The 20,107-nt window shown below is 55.9% G+C and overlaps 9 protein-coding genes across 9 annotated transcripts; 4 read left to right on the top strand and 5 right to left on the bottom strand.

The window, feature by feature from the left end:
* Positions 1 to 333: 333 nt before the first annotated feature.
* Positions 334 to 1,602, bottom strand: EX895_005093 (uncharacterized protein; the record flags this gene model as incomplete). Its single annotated transcript, XM_029885687.1, has 1 exon — positions 334 to 1,602. The coding sequence occupies one exon, from the start codon at positions 1,600 to 1,602 to the stop codon at positions 334 to 336; it is 1,269 nt and encodes a 422-aa protein (XP_029738253.1).
* Positions 1,603 to 2,153: 551 nt separating this feature from the next.
* EX895_005094 (uncharacterized protein) lies at positions 2,154 to 2,627 on the bottom strand (the record flags this gene model as incomplete). The annotated part of the gene is made up of 1 exon (XM_029885688.1): positions 2,154 to 2,627. The coding sequence occupies one exon, from the start codon at positions 2,625 to 2,627 to the stop codon at positions 2,154 to 2,156; it is 474 nt and encodes a 157-aa protein (XP_029738254.1).
* Positions 2,628 to 3,737: 1,110 nt separating this feature from the next.
* EX895_005095 (uncharacterized protein) lies at positions 3,738 to 4,574 on the top strand (the record flags this gene model as incomplete). Its single annotated transcript, XM_029885689.1, has 1 exon — positions 3,738 to 4,574. One exon carries the CDS (start codon positions 3,738 to 3,740, stop codon positions 4,572 to 4,574), a length of 837 nt encoding a protein of 278 aa, XP_029738255.1.
* A 505-nt stretch (positions 4,575 to 5,079) lies between these two features.
* On the top strand, positions 5,080 to 5,961 carry EX895_005096 (uncharacterized protein; the record flags this gene model as incomplete). The annotated part of the gene is made up of 1 exon (XM_029885690.1): positions 5,080 to 5,961. One exon carries the CDS (start codon positions 5,080 to 5,082, stop codon positions 5,959 to 5,961), a length of 882 nt encoding a protein of 293 aa, XP_029738256.1.
* A 56-nt stretch (positions 5,962 to 6,017) lies between these two features.
* Positions 6,018 to 8,720, bottom strand: EX895_005097 (uncharacterized protein; the record flags this gene model as incomplete). Its single annotated transcript, XM_029885691.1, has 1 exon — positions 6,018 to 8,720. The coding sequence occupies one exon, from the start codon at positions 8,718 to 8,720 to the stop codon at positions 6,018 to 6,020; it is 2,703 nt and encodes a 900-aa protein (XP_029738257.1).
* A 706-nt stretch (positions 8,721 to 9,426) lies between these two features.
* Positions 9,427 to 10,488, bottom strand: EX895_005098 (uncharacterized protein; the record flags this gene model as incomplete). The annotated part of the gene is made up of 1 exon (XM_029885692.1): positions 9,427 to 10,488. One exon carries the CDS (start codon positions 10,486 to 10,488, stop codon positions 9,427 to 9,429), a length of 1,062 nt encoding a protein of 353 aa, XP_029738258.1.
* A 2,972-nt stretch (positions 10,489 to 13,460) lies between these two features.
* EX895_005099 (uncharacterized protein) lies at positions 13,461 to 13,946 on the top strand (the record flags this gene model as incomplete). Its single annotated transcript, XM_029885693.1, has 1 exon — positions 13,461 to 13,946. One exon carries the CDS (start codon positions 13,461 to 13,463, stop codon positions 13,944 to 13,946), a length of 486 nt encoding a protein of 161 aa, XP_029738259.1.
* Positions 13,947 to 15,408: 1,462 nt separating this feature from the next.
* On the top strand, positions 15,409 to 15,954 carry EX895_005100 (uncharacterized protein; the record flags this gene model as incomplete). The annotated part of the gene is made up of 1 exon (XM_029885694.1): positions 15,409 to 15,954. The coding sequence occupies one exon, from the start codon at positions 15,409 to 15,411 to the stop codon at positions 15,952 to 15,954; it is 546 nt and encodes a 181-aa protein (XP_029738260.1).
* Positions 15,955 to 16,702: 748 nt separating this feature from the next.
* Positions 16,703 to 19,396, bottom strand: EX895_005101 (uncharacterized protein; the record flags this gene model as incomplete). The annotated part of the gene is made up of 1 exon (XM_029885695.1): positions 16,703 to 19,396. The coding sequence occupies one exon, from the start codon at positions 19,394 to 19,396 to the stop codon at positions 16,703 to 16,705; it is 2,694 nt and encodes an 897-aa protein (XP_029738261.1).
* Positions 19,397 to 20,107: the final 711 nt, after the last annotated feature.

The raw sequence follows: 20,107 nt of genomic DNA on the forward strand, positions 1-20,107 counted from the left end.
CTCTCTCTCTGCTGCAAGTATTTGCTCAGCTCCGATCTTGATTCGCATGCTGATTGGAACGTCCTCTTTCCTGCCCCGCGTCGACATTGAATCCTCGAGTAGGACGCCGACTACTAGGAGCGAGTCAATCAAAGAGTCGATCATCCGATGCGCTTCACCCAGCATACCCTTGTCAAGTGCGCAGAGATGGCGAGATAGCAGTTACGATAATCAAATCAGTCGAAACGGATCGAGAAAAGAATTAAGCTTTTATAAACGTCGCAAAAATCAGCGCAGAAAATGTGTGTTCCTGACGCCGTTTCGGGTGTTTGCATATTGACTCTCCCGGCAGTGCTAATTCCTCTTTGCGGCTTGCGTCTTTGGTTGTGTCGCTGGTGACGACGCTAATGTCGTTACTTTGCCGTCATCGTCCGTTGGGAAAGGGATCAACGGGTCATTGGGGTCCAGCGCGCCGGCTGCGCTGGTTCCATCCACACGGTTCTTGTCCCCACCGATGCTGCCCTTGCTCTTGCCCGTGTCATTGCTGCCACCCTTCCCCACTGTTCCTGCTGTTCCAGTTATCCCTCCAGCGACGTTTCCAATCTCACTCTGTCCATCTCCGCCCATCTGTGCACCTGTACTGCTCGCCTGCAAGCCCCCATAGGACGGACTGGTCGAAGGTCGATCGGTGGTGTGCAGCGTGTATCCGTTTGCGCCTCGCAGAGTCATGCAGAATCGTTGCAGATCGAATGGGGGCTCGTCTGTCCAGCTTCTGACCATGTGTAGCGGGCAATCGGCTCGAACTGCGAGCGTCAGCTTGTTCTCGCAGTAGTCTTGAAACTCTGAAATGGCTGCTTCGAGCTCTGGGTCCGTCGAGGCGTCGACGTCGACTGGGATGGAAGACTCGTACCCTTGCCGAGGCGTAGACCCGGGCTGGGAATCGGGCTGTGTTGAGGAATAGAAAGCCTCAGCTGCGTGTTGAGAAGCTGGCTGTGGCTGCGTCTGCGGTTGAGTTCCAGCCTGCGGCTTTGCAGTCTGGTCGCTTTCACCTGGTGCACGGACCCAGGGGTCGTTCGGATCCCTCCCACCTGCCCCCTTCCTCTGCAGCGCTACCAATGTATCATAGTACCCATCCGTACCGGCCTGAATCTTTGGCGTTCTGGGCTGCCCCAACTTGCCGCTCGGTGCCCTGTTCTTGCCTATCTCCTCCCGCTCTCGGCCTTTGGTAGCCTCGGTCGTCGCAACCCTATCTTCCGTACCGTCTTTGGACCTCACCGCATCACACCTCTGACAAGTCGGTAGCGCAATGTGACACTTGACATGTTCGGTGCTCTGAAACGCCACTAGAGTGTTGCACCAGGCGATCGCCTTGTTCGTGTTCTCGGGATGGTAGAGCACCACCACGCTGTCGCCCATCCCTGTCAACTGCTTCGTTGTAGGAGCGCCCGAGCCCAGAGATGCAAAGTTGTTCGTCTTGGGCTGCACCCCGCGCGGCTTGTTGGCCGGGTCAGGATCGGAAGAGAGGCAGTAGGTCACGTTGCGGATAGCGAGCCAGCCGAAACTGTTGGCCTGTGCTTTCATCGGGTCTTGCACCACTGCATCTGCTCGGACTGCCGTCAGCATCGCCAAAAAGGAAAGCACCACGACGATCCAAGAACATGCTGCTCGGTTTAGCTTCCTGGCGTTCGCCGACATTGTGAAGCCAGCAAAAGTACGCGCGCCGTCGTCGAAAGCGAGCAAGAAAGAGTGCGAGTCAAGAAGGAGAAATTTCGACAGCGCAGAGCGAACCGAGTAAGCTCAAAGATGAGTGGGATTTATGGAGCTACACCCTCGAAGGATGCTGAAGGAAAGAGGGTGTAGCCACGGCAAAGGCAAGCGGCAACCAAGGCAGATGAAGTCGGTAGCATCTGCCCACACAACCATCTGATTGTTGCTCCAACGGCCACTCGCAACATGATGCGCCACCACACACTCTGAACCAACCCACCGGGGCCACTCGGCATTCACGCCGCATCCTGAGCAAACAGAACTCTCCAAAAGACGCCAACTTTTCCGATTCTCTTCCACTCGACGTGCACAAACATATCACACTACAAGGTGTCTGACACAAAATGTGTTGGTTAGCAACTCTAGGTACCTTTGCGGTGCTACGTCCCGCACAAGCCCACGCTAGGTCACTGGTTTGCAGCGTCACCCACACGGTACCGTCCAAACCCACTCTGACGGCCATCGACCAAATAGCCGGCTATTCTGTCACTGCCCCTGCCATTCTGCTGACTGTACATGCCGACGCCTTGACTCTCGCGATAGTAGCTAAACTCTCCCTCTCCCGAGCTTGCTAGTGGAAGCCTGTGCGTCCTCTGAAGAGTAACCGCTTCTTCCTTCTCTCGTATGGCGGCCAAGATGCTGGAGGTGGTGACGTTGTGCTGTTCCGTTCGTTGGTGGACCTGTTCCGTCGAATCGTGCACGCGCGGCGCATCAAACAGCTCGACACTGTCTTCGGCAGCTGCCGCTAGCTCTTCCTCGAATTGTCGGGCCTTGAGCTTCTGCTTCGAGAGGAACGGATGAAATGGATGTATGGGACGGGCGGTCGTGGAAGCGAACAGGAGCGTGACGAGGAGGTGAGAAAGGAGCGTAGAAGCGCGCATGATTCTCGCAGAGACCAGGTCGCCCTTCCGTGGTGTGCGTGTGAAACGAAACGAAGAGAAAGTCCTGACAGTGTGTGCGAAGGGATGTGCACCAGGCACGTTTGTAGTACAGGCATCAACGAGTGCGAAAGAATGTTTTCACTGAGGTGTGTTGCTGCTCGTGCTCGGAGGGGAGAGTAGCTTTAATACCATCAGAGCATCGCTGATGAGTTGCCGGCATCAACTTTGCGTTCCAGGACTTTGCGTTCCAGGACTTTGCGTTCCAGGAACGGTATGGCAAGTCAGTTCAGCCACAGCAAGTACTCGGTGGCAGCAGTGACATTGCTGCAGGCATTGTTGTTCAAGTAGGCGCCGCGGTCGAGGTGGCTGTGCAGTGATACCAGCGGGACATGTCGTAGCTACTGCCCACAACCCTCAATTTTGTGGGATTGGGCTGAGGCATGCACACCCCTGTGCTAGCTCCTTTTTAAAGAGACAGTGGGTTGACCAGCAACCGCATTGTACTCTGTCTGCGAGGCAACCGAGCACTGAACTTAGCAGAGAGAGACGATACGCTGATACAAACTCAGGAAGGTGTGCACTGTTTCGTGTACGGAGGTGTCCAACACTGACATCTGTTTCGCAACGTAATTCGCGCAGAGCATCCTGCGCGCAATGTGTGCCTCTACGAGGGCCGTCGTCATTGCGACACCTCTCAGCCGCTCGGAATGGCCATCCGAATTCGGCCTTGCGCTTCAGGGAATTTTCGAAAATGTTGAACCGTCTTCTCCAACAACGACACGAAATACTCACCCCGGAGACGCGGTCCGGAACAGCCGTTGATGTTGAGCTGGACGCACAGACGCTGCACACCCCGCGGGCAACTCTGGCCGTGACTTCCCCCGCATCTACCGAACAGCTACTGTCCGCCTAACAGGAACCGTGCAAGAGTAGCAAGGAAGATTCTTCCAGACGTGTAGGAGAGACCTTTGGCGTATAAAGAGCAAGATCAAGTTCGGCCAACCTGGTCCTTCTTTCCGTGACCTTCATTTTCCCCCGACGCCTTCGAGCTCTTCACGCCTTCATCCAAGAGCATCGCTTTTCTCTGCTCACCTACTACTGCAACTCAAGATGTCGACTACGGACGCGGCCTGCGAAAAGACACCCTCGACGTCGTCGTTGGGACTGTTCGACCTGTCAGGCAAGACGGCACTGCTTACGGGTGGTACGCGTGGTATTGGCCAAGCATGTGCTGTTGCACTCGTCGAAGCAGGCGCTAGCGTGATCCTCGCCGTTCGACCGGGCAACGCTGCTTCTGGCGCCCACCCGGCGCTCTCCCCTCTCACCTCGGTCCCCAACCAATCCTCCTCGCAAAAGCATTCGACGGTCGACGCGGACCTCTCTGACCTCGAGCAGGTCAAGACTCTCTTCGACCGCGCCCTCGCCCAGTCGCCCACGTCTGCCATCGATATCGTCATCAACTGCGGCGGCATCCAACGCCGTCACCCTTCCACCGACTTCCCCGAGTCCGACTGGGACGAGGTGCTCAATGTCAACCTCAAAGCGGTGTGGCTGCTCAGCCAGGCCGCTGGCCGCCACATGGTGCCGCGCCGCAGCGGCAAGATCATCAACTTTGGCTCGCTCCTCACCTTCCAGGGCGGCCTCACTGTCCCCGCTTACGCATCGGCAAAGGGTGCGGTGGGACAGCTTACCAAGGCGCTCAGTAACGAATGGGCCAAACACAACATCCAGGTCAACGGCATCGCTCCTGGTTACATTGCGACGGACATGAACGAAAAGCTGCTGGCCGACCCTACGAGGTTGCGTCAGATCAGCGAAAGGATCCCCGCGGGCAGGTGGGGCGAGCCGGCCGATTTCAAGGGCCCGCTGCTCTTCCTCGCTTCGCAAGCGAGTCAGTACGTCAGCGGCGAGATGCTCGTTGTCGATGGTGGTTGGATGGGTCGTTGAGCGCTTTCATCTCCAGGGCGTTGTATTTCAGAGTGGTTCGTAATATAGAATGCTTGTTTCGAGCTTTGCTGAACGCAGTCTGATTGTTAGCTGTGCCATCAATGGAATAAAGCAGGGAGGAATGAGAGGATGAATGGCGTCAAAGACGGGATGAAAGCGGAATCCCCGGTAACAGAACAGACAAGCAGTGCTTCCGGAAGTCCATCATGAATCGGATGCGCCGCACCGGCTGTGCGGGCCAAATAGCGAAAGCAGCAGCGGGCCAAAGGTAGAGAGAGGAAGAAAGTCGCAGCGCGTCGCCGACCCTCTTTTGTTTTCCAGGTCTAAACGCTATGACCACCTTTTTCCCTTGTTCTCCACCATCAGAACAACAGGAGGAAGGGTCTTTTTTGCACAATCATCTTCCCATCCTCACCTTACCCTGCTGCATCTACATCTAGCTTCTCGACTACGCAGAGCGACCCTTCCCAACCTACTTCAGCCAGTCGCTCGATCCTGGTCATTCATGGCGAGCTCGATCGCAGCTCGGTCCTTCCGAGTCCACACTGCCACGTGCAATCGCGCTGTCGGAAGCATCCGATGCTTCACAGCCTCGCACCATGCTCGTCAAGCCGCTTCTGCTGCGGACACACAAATGCGAATGCTCATCGTCGGCTCACCCGGCTCAGGCAAAGGAACCCAATCAACACGTCTGCTGAAGCACTACGCCTTCTCCGTGCTGTCTGCAGGCGATGTGCTGCGCTCGCACATTCAGCGGGGCACCTCGATTGGACAACGCGCGGACGCGGTGATCAAGCAGGGCGGGCTGATGCCAGACGAGGTCATGATGGACCTGATCGGTGCCGAAGTCAAGACGCTCGGCGAGAGCGATTGGCTGCTGGATGGCTTCCCTCGAACGCTGGGGCAGGCAGAGATGCTGGATGGCATGCTCGAGGAGCAGGGAAAGCCGTTGAAGCTAGTGGTGAATCTGGATGTTCCGGAGGACGTCATTCTCGACCGCATCCTTCAACGGTGGACGCACCTCCCCTCAGGCCGTGTCTACAACCTCTCCTACAATCCTCCCAAGGTCGAAGGGAAAGACGACATCACTGGCGAACCGCTCTCGAAGCGCCAAGATGACAACGTCGAAACCTTCGGCAAACGTCTCAAGTCGTTCCACGCTCAGACCGAACCCATGCTGCAACACTACCGCGCCAAGTCAGCCGGCATCATCGACATCGACTGCCGCAGCTCCAAGGCGGATGGTACTCCGACCGACGGCTCGGAACTGTTCGTCAACTTGAAAGGCGATACATCGAACCAGATCTGGCCGCACCTGCTCAAGATTGTCCAGGCAAGATTCCCGCACTTGCAGAAAGCAACGGCCACCAGCGTAGATACCAAGTAGATAAGCCTTGTCACGCGTCTATTCATACATGTATAACAACGTCCCCAGCAGTAGGCTCACTCGCTCGAAACCCTTTCATGCCTGTGCTGCACCAGCGTCGGGACATCTCCCGACACAGACGTCGTCCTCGATCTCTGCAGCTGCGTCTGTTTGAAGCCCTCCACGCGGTCCTTCAACCCTTGGAACCCATCCAGCAGCGTCCGCAGCTGATGCTCGAACTCGAGATTCGCTACCACCAGCTTGGCCACTTTGTCGTGCTCTGGATTCGCCGTCTGCCGGATCGAGGCATGCAGATCTTGCAGTGCAGCTTCGGTCTCTTGCCCCGAAGTGGCGGTGGATTCTGGCTGCTGCCGCAAGTTGTAGTAGTGTCGCAGCGCGGGGATGTCGGTCATGGCTTGCGCGATGGCCGCGTCATTGAGCTGCAGCAGGCGCACCGAGTGTTGAAATGTTTGCAGTGCGGCAAGGGCGAGTTTCTGAGGCGTGGAGACCAGTGCGTCTTCCACTCGGGCTGCGGCATGCTGCGGGATTGGGAAGTGGGTGTGGAGAAATCCATCGTTCGTAGGGATCTCAAGGTGCACGGACGGAAGTGCGGCGTCGGGGCGGGCGCGATCGAGTGGCTCGGGAGATGCAGTTCGAGCCGAGCTCTCGATGCACGCCTCCATGCTCTTCCTCGCTACCGGAGCTGCTTGCTTGACATCTCGATACGGAACCGCATCGCCTTCGCTCTTTCTCTCCCGTCGGTGTGGACGAGCACGACGGCGTCGTGCCGAACTCGACCTGCCTCGTTGAGCAACAGCATCCCCGTCGTGCTCGATTTGCTGCGCCTTCTCTTGATCCTGCTTCTGCTTCCTGGCAAGCCTCTTCCTTGCCCTTGCCTGGGCGCGATCAAACAGCCTCGACGTCGAATTGGTCAACACTCGATGGAAAATGCTGCCAAACGCATCTTGCACCACCGCCAACAGGATAGTCAGCACGGCGACACCCATCAAGCCCCAAATCACAAAGATGGCGCGACCCAGCTGCGTAGCCGGATGGTAGTCTCCATATCCAATCGTGATCATGGCGATGAAACAGAACCACAGCGCTCCACCGTAACTCCACCGCTCGGCATACGTGAAGGCAACCGCACCCAAAAGCCAGAAGGCAGTCGTCATCGAGGCGGCTAGGACAAGCTTGATGCGCGCAGCAGCGACCGCCTCGCGGCGCGCTTGTGCTTCAAACTCGCGGAACTCTTCTTCGGTGCGCTGTTTGGCCGTTAGCAAGTGTTGTTGCAATGCTGTGATCTCGCGTTGCAGTGCAGGATCGCCTGCGGTAGCAAGGTGCGAACTCTCTGCAGTCGCACTCTTGTCGGTGCGCGTCTTTGCCGTGTCGGACGCAGAAACAGCTGTCGTGTCGACGGACGATGCTGTTGCTTTACTGCCTGCTGGCGTGTCATATGCGGGGTCGTGTCCAGCAGCCACTTGGTTCTCCATCCTCGCGAGCGCTTCTGCAAAGTCATTGCCGTCCTCGTTGTTGGCCGTGGAGCCTGCGCCAGGTCCAAAGGTAAACGTGCGAGGCATCATCTTTCGTAGCGCCCTGTCCTGACGCTTGTGCTCCTTGTGCGCCGCCTTTCGCTCTGCGATGCGTCGACGTCGCTCCTTGCTCCGCGCGAGCAGCGTCGCCTGAAACGTCTCGAGGATCGCATTCCTCGCCGCCGAAACAACGAGCGCAACGAGCACAATGCCAATGGGCGCGTAGAGGATGACCAGAACCTTGCCACCCGGGCTTCCTGGCACAACATCACCGAATCCGACCGTCAAGATGGTGGCGCACGAAAAGTAGAGTGCAGTGATAAAGTCGATCTTGATGACAAACACAAAGAGGAGCGATCCGAGCGAAAGGTACAACAGCAGCCCCATTCCTGCCAGCACCAGACCCTTTTGCAGCTGCGTCAACCCGGAGCCAGCATGGCGAAAGTCATCGGTTCGAACATAGTCGACGACGAGGCTGATGGTGACCAGTACCGACGTGGTGGTGGAAGCGCACACCATCCAGTACGAAGCGCTGAGGCTGAGACCGTCGTGCTTGGGCCCATAAATCCCGCCGAACGTCGCGAGCGCCACCACATTGATCAGGTCGTGCAGCACAAAGCCGACCGTGGCCAGCACGATGCTTTGGCGCGGGCGTAGGATCTCGAGAAACCGAAGGATGATGGACGCATTGCCAACAACAGCGGCGGCGAGCGAAACCGCGAGTCCAACAGTGAGAATAGGCGGATTGTCGACGAAGCGCTCCACAATGCCGTTTTCGTCGATCTTGGCATACCACTTGGATGTCAGCCCAGGCACTTCGAGCACGATGGAAAACGGCGCAAGCAGTCCCGAGAAGATGGGCGTCTTGCGCACTCTCCAGGCATGCCCAGTCCCCGAAGGATGCGCATGCTTGTCGTGCGATTTGAGCTTGTCGGCAGGATGACCAGAGTGCGGAGTGTCGGTATTGACACTGAGGAACGTCTGTAGGGTGTTGGAATGCGGCAAAGTGCTGAGATTGGTGGTATATGCTGGAGGTCGATGTACCTCTGTATTCGACGGGTCGCTTCTTCGCAGTCGAAAGGGGGAGCGACCTCGATCCCTGCTTTGGTGGCGGATCTGCAACGACTTGATCGGCGGTAGATGCGAAGTAACATGCGTCGGCTGGAGCGATGCTGCACTCGGTAGCAGAGCCGGCCTCTCTGACGCTACCGCCGAGTGTGCGGTGGGATATGTTGCTGCTTGGGTCATGCTGGCAGTGCAAACATGGACGTGGTTCCAGCTTGGCGCTGAGGGAGCATTCTGTCTGCTATGATGGTGTAGATGGTGGTTTTGACAACGAGGCACACATTGCGAGCAATCTGGTGCACCAAAAAGGTCGAGCGTGCGCAAGAAGCGGGATCCAAGTGGTGTTGAGATGGACGAGATAAGCTGAGATCAGCTCGTCCAGTGGCCGACGAGTCCAGACTTCAGGCCAATTCAACCTCAGCTCCATTAACAAAAAAACGCGGGCCGTGGGGTCAGCAGGGCGGCCCGGCGCTTTGACCCAGGGTTCAACTCGAGTTTTTGCAGCTTGACAGGCACACGGCCGCTGTCAAATTGTCTCGTCATCTACACCACCCACGTGCTCTCACGACGGAGAATGCCAGTTCGAGAGACATTCCAACTTATGATTTGAATGCCAGCCTGCTGCCTAGCCACCACGAGAACATGCAGCCGACCTCACTATCTCCTAGCTGCTACCTGGCTCAACTCAAGCGCCATCCCTCTTCAGACAATCGCAGCACAACTGCGTTAACAGGGATCGCTAAAGCTGATATCGGACACGCTGAGTAGCATAAGGACAAAGGCACAGCAAGGGTGATGATCGAAACGAAAACGAGGACAAGAGAATGAAAGGAGCATCGACCAGTCGAGTCTGCAGCAGGAACAAACGCGAACAAGCGCAAGGCTCGGTTCAACGTACATGAAAACTGATACCGTGTATGTAATTAAGGATGTTCAGCTTGGCAGGGCGAATGATGTTGTGAGCCACCAAGAAGCTAGTAGCGTCTTTCGGCAGGTATGAGGCGCCGAGCAGAGCCATTCGAGGCTGCATCTTATTCTTGCTGTCTTGCACAGTTTCGAGGAACAGCCACAGATCCGAGTTAGGGCTTGTGTGCGGCGGGGAAGTGAAGAACTCTGACTGAACGGGCACCATCATGATGAACCTCTTTTTCTGCTCTCGAACTTGTGGTATCACCATGGAAAACACGTTGCGCTGATTTCTGCCATGTAGAGCAATCGCTTCCATGACTGCACGAGCCATTCGCTGCCTGTTAGGATGGATCATTTTCAGCTGCAGTTGTGTCTCGTCAGGATGCACAGGTGGCCACAGGAACTCGCCCTGCTTGGGGCCGTTCAGATCCCAGGGGTGGACAAGCTGTGGCTTCCGACCTTGAAAGTACTCTGGCGCTTGCACCGTCTCCGTGATGCGTCGCAGCACGTCGGGGTCGGGCCGGTAGATGATGTTCTTCAAGAATGAACTGCTGTCTGGAGACGTGTATTGTTCGAAGCTTGTGGCAGGCATGTTGCCAAGGTGGTACGTTCCTCGGAGAAAGTTGACGTCAAGAGGGTACCGTTTAACTTCAAAATTTTCCAGGCCAACTGTGTAGGGACCGTAAGGTCGATGATCCTCCATGATGAACTGTGGAACCATGCGCAGTCTCTTACCGTCCACCACGGTATCGGTGAGAAACCTCTCCCCAGGACCATATAGATTTCGAGAGAGGGTTGAGGCAGGGGTGCGGAACTGCGCATCGGAAGGAACGAGGCTGCCAGGAGGTGGACGTCGGATGGCGGAACCCGATCCTGTAGCCGAAGAATCTGCTCCGAACTTGTCTGGCTGCGCAAAATTGAATCCAGCAAAGGGTCGATACTCTGAGCCGTACCTCCCTCGAGCGTTGGCATCGTCCATGGCACTGCGGACCAACAGCGTGGAGAGAAGGCCTAGCCAACATAAAGCTGTGCGCAGCCACATGTTTACCTGCCGAGGATGGAGGGCAAGTGCCAAAGCTGAGAGGTTTATGTGTTGTTGACAGCCGAGTAGGAACGGCCGTCTCACTTTATAGATACAGATCTCTGAGCCACGTTCATCGACCTGCTTGTGAACACCACTAGAGACGCACCGAGTCATCACCTCATGCCCACCCCTGTTGCGTCCTCCAACAAAAAATCGTCCGACATGTATGCTGGACCCACTCAGCAAAGACAGGCTACTCGGCGTTTTTCAAAGTAGCTTGCCTGGGCATTCGAGGGCGAGGATGACTCTATCAGCAAGGCAAGGGAGGAACAAGACTAGCATGCATTGGAAGATTTCCAGCTATAGACAATGGCTTCATTGTTCAAGATCCCACCCGAAGTCGCACCGAGCAAACGGTTGAAGCTGCTCAGATGAGCTGGTGGGACCTCCGTTAGGGCAGCCGAGGCGCCGTTGACCATTGAATGTGCTGAAAGTGGGCTCAAAGACTTCATTTGAAGCCTCGTGTGGTATAGGGGAGACTGCCTTGCCCCACTGCGCCACTTCACACTTTGTTTCCATCTTGGCAGGCTGTCCCACCACCGACACACAAGAGAAAACAAGACAGTGGCATTACTACATCGACCCTCATACAGAACAGGCAAATAGGGGTGTTGCACCGGTCTTGCTCGTGGGGAGAGACTCGACAACAAGAGAATGGACCGCGATCTAAACAACGTTAGCGCCGACCTCCCGCCGCCCCGTTCAGAAGAAGTCGGCTTGAGCCTCGACACCCCTTCTTGCCTCGCACTATGCATGGTAGCTGGTCAAGATCCCCGTATTTTTCAGTGCATCTACAGCCTTTTGCGACATGAAGGTGGCTCCGAGTAAGGAAGTGCCCTTTCCAGAGGCTGTCAGTGCATCCCTGGCCACCTGGCGTTGCTCGAAGAAAAGCCAGACCTTGTCATGCGTTTGAGTACTGTCGATCGTTGTGTACGTCCTGGGATTGCCTACTAGAACCAGGATTCGCTTTTCTTGTTCGATTTGCGGTACGTTGAGAACGAAAAGGTGATCACCCCCTGCTGGCGAGCTCATACGACGGGCTAAGGCCTGTCCTATGCTAGCTTTGATGATGTCTTCTGGCATCCGAACCATGCCGTCTTGCGATCTCCGTAGAGGTGGAAGCAGAAATCTGCCCTCGAATAGGGGGTGCTGTGCTGCCGTGACCCTAAAGAGCGGCACCTGCGCTCTTCTCAAACCACGCTTAATGACGTCTGATATGGTTTCAAGGGTTTCCGGGTTCGGACGATACGTAAGCGGAAACACTCCATACTTGTCGGGTCTCCCCGTCGTTCTTCGCTGTTCCTGCATGTTTCCAAGGGCGTACAGATGCTCCAGATCAGGCATCCAGAGCGGATATTCGATGGGCTGGAAGAGTTGGGGGTGCATCTCGTACGGGCCCCAGTAGTTTCCTTCGTTGTCGGGAAATGGTAGTATGTGGCTTTGTAGAGCCACATCTGTGGGTCCAGCTTCAACGAGACGAGACCCAGCCGAAGCACCCGCGTGCGTAGTCACCGAGTGTTCCGGCCGACTTGTAGAAGGTTGCTGCTCCGGGTGGTAGACATCGAGCGGAGGCTGTTGCTCACTAGGCAGATGGTTGGCTACAGGGAGCAGTTGACGCACTGGAACGCCAGGAGGCGAATGTGCTCGACTCCACATCGCGCTGGACGGGGAGATCGTCATTACCAAATTCATGGCTGCGAGGGCAGTAACGTACCAGACCCCGAACATGGCGTTACAGAGATGAAGAATGAGAATGGGTAGGGACAAAAGGGAGGCAGTCATGAGACAAAAGCGTCTGCAACGAGGCTTTATATCGTGCTACGGCGGCTACCTGCTCAGACAATTATCGTCGCTGTTTGCAAGCCTTAATTCATGAGCCGAGATGAGATACAACGGGACGTAAGCCCACCGGTACCACCATGCGCTACTGCCAGCAGTCGGAAAGTCAGCTTGCTGAACCCGACATCGGTGCGACCCACCAACAACGAACTGCATCACGTCGATGACCTCAAGTTGGATGTCGCACGCGTTAATGTAACGGTTCGATTCGGTAAGGAAGGCTCTCGCTAGACTGAAAGGGGGTAAGAAGACTGACTGATAGTGGCGGGCCGAAGGACAAGGAGCAGAGAGCAGCTTTGAGAGCACATTCCTAGCTCGTTTCATGTTCTCAGTACACGTATCTCGTGTCTCGCTGCGCTGGGCGAGTGGACTCTGAGCTGGCATGCTAGCTCAAAGGACGCTGATGCGCTCTTGCACATCACGAAGAACAGACACAAGCTACTCCGCCTCGAATGATGGCCATCATGTGCCATTCCGGACAACAGTGCAACAAAAGAATGACTTCTGGAGCGCATCTCATGTACGGGAGCCGAGGAGCTATCCCACTCCTCGACCTGGCTGTGCTTTGGGTCTCAATTAGAAACAAGAGGGTTCATTTGGAACAGCTTCGTTCTGCTCACTAACGGGCGTGGGCGACCCGCGTTACTTGCCTATAAACTTGCACAAGCTCTCTGCCGTACAATGACCAGCAAATGTATGCTGTGCTGCATGCACTATCGCCAGGCCTGCACTATAGCCTTGACGAGAGACTTCTGACTCCTCGAAACACAATACGAGCTGCTGTCAACTGGTTGAGACCAGCTCGCATTTTATTTTGACAAAGACTGCGACAAGTGGGCCAAGCTACCAGTCACAATGGGCATAGCATGCGGCGTTGCCTTGATACGAGGACCAATCTTGGCAATCAAACATCGTGCTAACAGAGCAGCGTGAGTAGAATGACTTTTACTGCGTTCGTCTTTTAGACACACCAGACGAGCCTAACCACGTACGTCGTGCACGTATAAAGCTTGCCCGAATCACTCGAACTATTCTCGCTTCGCCATCCCCATCACGACCAACGGTTCTACCCTTCAGCCACAAGCACAGCAATGAAGATCCGCTCGCTAGCTGTCTTGGCCATCCTCCTCCCAGCAGCGGCTTCGGCCTTGACAGTTTTCAAGGACTTAAGCGAACATGCTCAAGCCTCCTGGTCGGGCGCAAACGATTTCCTGGATCTAGCCTATTCTGGTCATAACCGAGACCACAGACATGTGTACGATCACACAGCCTCCATCACCAAACAACAAGGACAATCGGCTTGGGAACTCGCCAAACAGCCTGGTACGGAGGCAATTTACATGATCAAGCCCCGTAAATCCAAGGATTCCGTCTACGTCGTAACCAAGGTTCCCGGCACTCATCCCTTGGCGAGCGGATGGGATCTGACCACCGACAATCCAAGCAAGGACGCTTTCCTATTCTGGAGGGTTAAGAAAACGACTCCAGAGCTGCTTGGTTATGAAGTGAGGGCTGTCGGTGCCGCCTTCCCGCACAGGTACTCCATCGAGCAAATCTTCGCAAGAGCTCGGGCGTAATTATAGTCCAAGAAACCGACCGCACCGTCCTTGGCGTGCCAAACTCTCACAAGTGAACGGGCGACTTTCCCAACTCGTTTAAAAATCAAGACTCTGTTCCTTCTATGTCTTTTAGAAAGCTCTGTCAACACCGGCTCGTGGCCACAAAGTTTCCAAGCTGTGAATTGTACTGTGCTGTTCGATGAGATTCGGTGTTTCTACGTGAGCTGACCTCTGGCTCATTGTTGAACAGGTTCGGGCTGGAATCAAAAGACGTCTCACAACCACGTTGCGGCGAGTCGAGCCTCGTTCGAGCAACGTCGTCTGAGCCTCGAGTCAATTCCCATACGATCTTGACCACCGTGCAGAACTGAAATTGGTTACCGCATTGATGCTGGCTTATGAAGGAGGGTCCCAGCTCCCAGTATTGCTCCCTCCCCCTCGAGTGTTGATCGTCCCCCACTCTATCGCTCATGAAATCTTCATCTGGCTATTCTGTCCGAACGCGACGAATGCCGCCCATGTAGCACTGCCGTCTACGAGGGTGACACTGCATCCTCTCTCGGTCAACACAGATTTCTCGGTCAACACAGATACGTGACTAATCAACCGAGCCACACCCCTGAGAGTCGTATCTTTCAAAAACATGTTCCATTACTTCTTCACCATCGTCGAGTCGAATACAGCACTGGGAAAAGAGATGGGCTTGGCGTCCAGACCAGATGGCAAAAAGGCAGTAGCAGTGGTTCTCTGGAAGCACAGGCAGGCAGACCCGATGCTGCACGTCGTCAACGTCAACCTCATCAAGGGCAATACTTTCTTGTGGCAAAACACGGGCTATTTCGAAGACTTTAGCGATATCCTTCGTCGAGGTATGACGCTGTAGTGTGGAAATGCCAAGATGGACAACCCACTCTCTTCAAGCACAATCTATTTTATTGTATCCTTGTCCTTGCTCACGTCTCTTTGTTTCGTCGTCCTCTATCGCACTTGCCAGAGACGTCAAGCCCAGCACTCACAGTGTTCTCCCTTTCCTGCATCCTGCTGTCACTGTTCGCTACGTTTTGTGCACCGCCACAGCCCTGTACAGCTCAGAGCTTGTTGAAGAGACACCACATGTCTAGCCGCAATCTCATCAATCTTCCACATCGTCGCCAAACGTCCATTGTCTAGCGAAGGACAAAGCGAAACCGATAATGGAAACTGTGGTGGGGGAATCGATAGCATGAACAGGTATTGTGTCCGGTAACACAGTGGCAATGGCGAGCAACCATTCAAAGCGCAGAGGTGATGAATGGATGTCCGCTTAGTTAGTCACACCCACTTGTGACCACAAGCAAGAGCTGTTTGAAGGAGAGCCGCTACCGAAAGCAGAGCTGTCGGTGAAAGGCATAAATAGGTGACGGGTCTGATCATTCGTCAGCTGTCTCTTCCCACAATCCACCTTTCTCTACCTGTAAGCATTTTTCGCTCAGCCTCCAAGATGACCGTCCAACGTCGACTTCTCGCACTGGCAATTGGGTTTGCCATGTTCGTTGCTCTCTTGTTCGGCGAGCCGGTTGCAAGTGCTATACCCGCGGCACCGGCGACCATCGACCAACGACTGCGCACCTCGATCGGAAATGCGTACCGTGCCCAAGGCAAACACTGGCAACTCGTCAACGCGTTCGAGCCAGACGTAGCCGGCCCCGCTAACGTTTGGCTCGCCCACAAGCATTTCTACCGTGATCAAGCTTGGAACCTAGCAGAAACGTACGGCGCCCACCCGCTGGGAATTCGGTTTGAGGGCGAGGACGGAGAGCGATTCCGCTACTTTTACAGCCCTATCTACGCAGGTACAGACCTTGGTCAGCGCATGGGATTGTCCTCGCAGGGAACCGAACACACGGCTCTGGTGCTTTGGAGGCTCCAGGAGGGACACGACGTGGGCAATGTAGTCAAGGTCTACAGATTCGCGGATCAGGGCTTCCAATGGCTTCCTCATATGGACTCGCTCGGAGCTGCCATGCAGACACATCTGGCACTTTAGATCGTGGGGCAGGCCTGTCATACACCTAATCCTCCTTAGATTGTGGGGTCCCAGGATGGCTAGTGGGCGTAGGACTGGTTCCACAATCAAACGTCAACCCACCCTTTCTCCTCTTCACTCACGCGCTCAGCTTTGCAGAACGCAGCTCGACCCTCGTGTCAACTCACCTCTCATCTTCCTTTGCTCCCAAATGTCTTTTCATTCATCATGTCTTTGTCTTCCGCATCTTCGTTCGCAATCGTTGGGCAGGTCATAGCCTTGTGATCACATCCATTTCCTCACCTATTCTGTCTCCTCGGCTTTTTCTTGTCAGTAGTTTCACCAGCCTCGAGCTCTCGATGCTCACAAGTCCAGCCTCGATTCTATCCTCCTGCCTCGTCCTCCGTCCGCCTCTGAAGCGTGAACAAGTCGCCCCTCTGACTTCACGCTCGTCGACTTCCTTCTTCAACATCTACTCGTGCCACGCTCGTCGACTTCCTTCTTCATCATCTACTCGTGCCGACACTCAAACCCACATCGCACACGAGCCACTTCGCGACGGTTAAAGAGTCATGCCAGGATGGATCTTTCATTTACAAGTACATCATGCAAAGTGGTCGAGGGAAATCTAAAAGCGCAGTGTGACAAGAGTCGGGATCACCGGTGACACAAATGGAGAAATGACCCCACAAAAACAAAACAGAAAGCCAAGCCAAGATAGGGGAATATGATGCCAAACTTGGCATGTGAGCGCTACCGGCCCTTATTTTTAGTTCTTGTCGATGCTCGAGCTGAGTTGTGAGTCTTGACCAAGGTTCTCACTCGCAGCCTCAAGAGCAGCTGAGAGGTCCAGATGGAAGAAGGGGGTGAGGTCATTGCCCCAGATGATAGGCACTCCGATGCTCGAAGGATCCGAGGGACGGCGTTCGCCGCTGAAGGGTGCGGCGCCCTCCTCGAGGTTCTTCTCGATGCTGTCGCGCGAGTGCGTGTTGCCAGTCGACGAAGAGCCTTGGGCCGCGTTCTGGTCCAAAGTCTGCACGTCGTACAACGCATCACCAATGGTCACCTTGCGAATGTGGTCCGGGTCGTCCTCGTCGACGTCGTGCAGATCGACGCGGCTGCGGCTGGCAGCAGCACCGTCACCAGCCAAACCAGCCTCGAGCTCGGTGAGCTGCTTGGTAGCACGGCCCTTGAAGGGATACGCCGAACCCTCGTTGGCGCTCTTGTGGCTCATGCGCTCGATGGCCTTGGCACGGCGGTCCTTCTCGGCCTGTTCACGCTCTGCGAGCTCACGAGCCGACAGGGTGACATCTTGAGGCTGCGACACGACGGGAGCAATCTCGGTGATACGCCTCGAGGGGAAACCCACACCAAAGCCACCGGCGAGGAGACCGCGTCGAATCCATGGCGAAAGAATGTTGGCAAAGTGGAACTCAACCTTGGCATCGGCGTATCGCTCGACAGCAGTGCGCACATCGACGAGTGTTTGCACCGAGGTTGTGTCGACGTGGCTGACAGAGCTAAAGTCGAAGATCATGGCACGGAGCAAGGGGCGCGCGTCAGCGTCTGTGCCAGCAAGCGAGCCGTCGATGTTCTTGCGTCCACGGCAGGTGACGGCGCGGAAGGCCTTGACAAGCTTCGGGTTGGGCGGGCCAGGGTCGTTCCAAGGACGATCGCCAAGCTTGCTCGACGAGGCAGGCTTGCCTGGGCGGGTGGTCTCCTTGACTCGGTCGATAAGCAGGTCAGCAAGGTGCGACGCGTTGGGGTATGTGAAGGCCTCTTCGAATCGGTACATGAGGACGCCAGGCGGGGGAGGCTCGACGTGAATCGAAGGGTCGCGCAAGCCGTCCTTGTCGTCAAGAGGGACAAAGACATCGCGATGGGTAAGGGTGAGAGATGATGCGTTGGGGGTCGAGGTGCCGTGGTGGATGCGAACGGTACCGAGCCATCGACCACGCGGGCGGGCGATGCGGATAAGCAGCAGCGCCAAGGAAGCAGCCACGGAGGTATACACACCGGTCTCGGTGCTGGAGAAGATGGTGGCAAACACGGCGGCAAGGAAGATGATTAGCTCGAAGGGGCTGATGAGCCAGAACTTGTACGAAACCGAGAAGGGCACGACCAGATCTGTGACGGCGTGGATGATGACGGCCGAGAGCACAGCGTTGGGGATCCAGTAGAAGGTGCCACTGAGCGCGTAGATGGCGATCAGAACAAGAATACCGGTGAACCAACCAGCCAATGGGGTGCGCACACCAGACTTGGACTTGATAGCGGTACGCGAGAAGGAACCAGTGGCAGCGTAGGCGCCGAAGCAGGGACCGACCAGATTGGTGACACCGATAGCGATGAGCTCCTGGTTAGGGTTGATCTTGTAGTTGTTGAGACGACCAAACGACTTGGCGATGGCAATGTGCTCGAGGAGCAGCACGACGACCGAGACGGGCAGCTTGGGAGCAATGTCGGAAAGCAGCCTGGTGTTGAGGTTGGGCTGGCCCATGTGCTTGAAACCACGCGGAACGGTGAGCAGGACGCTGATGGGGTACTTTTTGGGGTTACTGTAGTGACCCAGCCAGATACGAGAGGCGATGGTGAAGACAATGATGATGAAGGCGTTACGCAGCACCGAGACGAAGAACATGGTTCGCGCAGTGCGAGGGTAACGACGAGGCAGCCAGCCGCAGAACCACTTGATAAAGTAGAGGAAGACAAGGGCTGGCAGACCAAAGGCAGCGTTGATGTTGGTCTTGGGAAGCGCCTTGAGCGTGTCGATGATGACGCGGTAAGCGGGGTTCGAGTTCGTCTGAACACTGCTGAGACCGAGCAGCTTGGGCACCTGACCAGCGGCGATCTGAATGGCGGAACCAGTCATGAAGCCGGCCACGGCAGGGGCGGGAATGAACTCGATGATAAAGCCGATACGAAGGATACCAATACCCAGACAGATGACACCGCACAGGAAGGCGAGTGCGGTGGCGATGGTCTCAGCATGCCACTCCTTTGTGTGGTTCAGGACGTGCTGAACAACGTTGAAAGTCTGGAGCGACATGACAGCGACGGGACCGATGGTGACATCCTTGGAAGTGGCAAAGATGGCGTAGATCATAACACCAACGAAGGACGAGTAGAGACCGAATTCGGCACGGAGACCGGCGAGCTTAGCGTAGGACATGGACTGCGGGACGACAACGAGGGCGACAGTGATACCGGCGATGATGTCGCCGAGCAACCATTGGGCGTTGTAAGAGCCGATCCACTTGCGGAAGGGGAAAAGGCTGTCAAAGTACTCGGTGGCTTTGCTGCCGGGGTGGTTGAAGATGTTGCGGAACCAATCACGGCTGCTGACGACGGGGACGCCAAGGCGGTTGATCTCGGTGTCATCGTAGCTGATGGCCCACTTGAAGGCGTTGGCACCTCTCTGGCGGAGAGAGGGCTTGGCCCCTGGATGAGGATGGGCGGCCATGATAAGGGTGATTGTGTGGCGAGTAGGAGAGCCGACACAACGGGGTAGGGGGGTGGAAGGTCCGGAGAGGATGAGGGAAATGGGATGGAGAGCCGGATCGGATGTGAGTCTATATAGGTTCGGACAGAAGACGAAGCGTCGGTATCAGGCTCGAATGGGGCTGGTGGAAGAAAGGTGTAGCGAGCAAGGCACACGCAGCGGAGCTGGAAAGGGCAATACTCTGGAGGAGGAAGGAGCAAAATTTGCTCGAGCGAGGTGGGAACAAGCAGCGGTGGAGCGGCGGGAACAATGGTGGCGAGCCAGAGCCTGCAGGATCGCGTGCCAAGTCTCAAAGAGAAGAACAGCAAGCACGAGGCAATTGGGCGTTGAAAGGCTAGAACCGGAGCGAGACCGCGAGGCGAATGAACAGAGGAGGTTTGACAAGCACCAGCGGCACCACGCGGCTAGCTGCGGATGTGGCTGGAAACTTGACGAGAAGGAGCCTGGGGCAGAAGCGGCAGGAACGGAGGGGGATGCGGCCTCTGAACCTCTTGACCGGATAAGCGAGATGAGAAATGCGATGAGTAGATGGACGGATAGTGGAAGTTGGTGCAATGGGCGAGCGAGGCTGCAGTGAATGGCGAGTGTCGGATAGGTGATTGCGTCGAGTCGGTGCCGGTGCAAAGTTGGAAGCTAGGAGCAAGAGCAAAGAAAGGTCTGGACTCCGAACGA

This window comes from Sporisorium graminicola, chromosome SGRAM_5 (assembly GCF_005498985.1).
Source record: "Sporisorium graminicola strain CBS 10092 chromosome SGRAM_5, whole genome shotgun sequence".
Classification (NCBI taxonomy): domain Eukaryota; kingdom Fungi; phylum Basidiomycota; class Ustilaginomycetes; order Ustilaginales; family Ustilaginaceae; genus Sporisorium; species Sporisorium graminicola.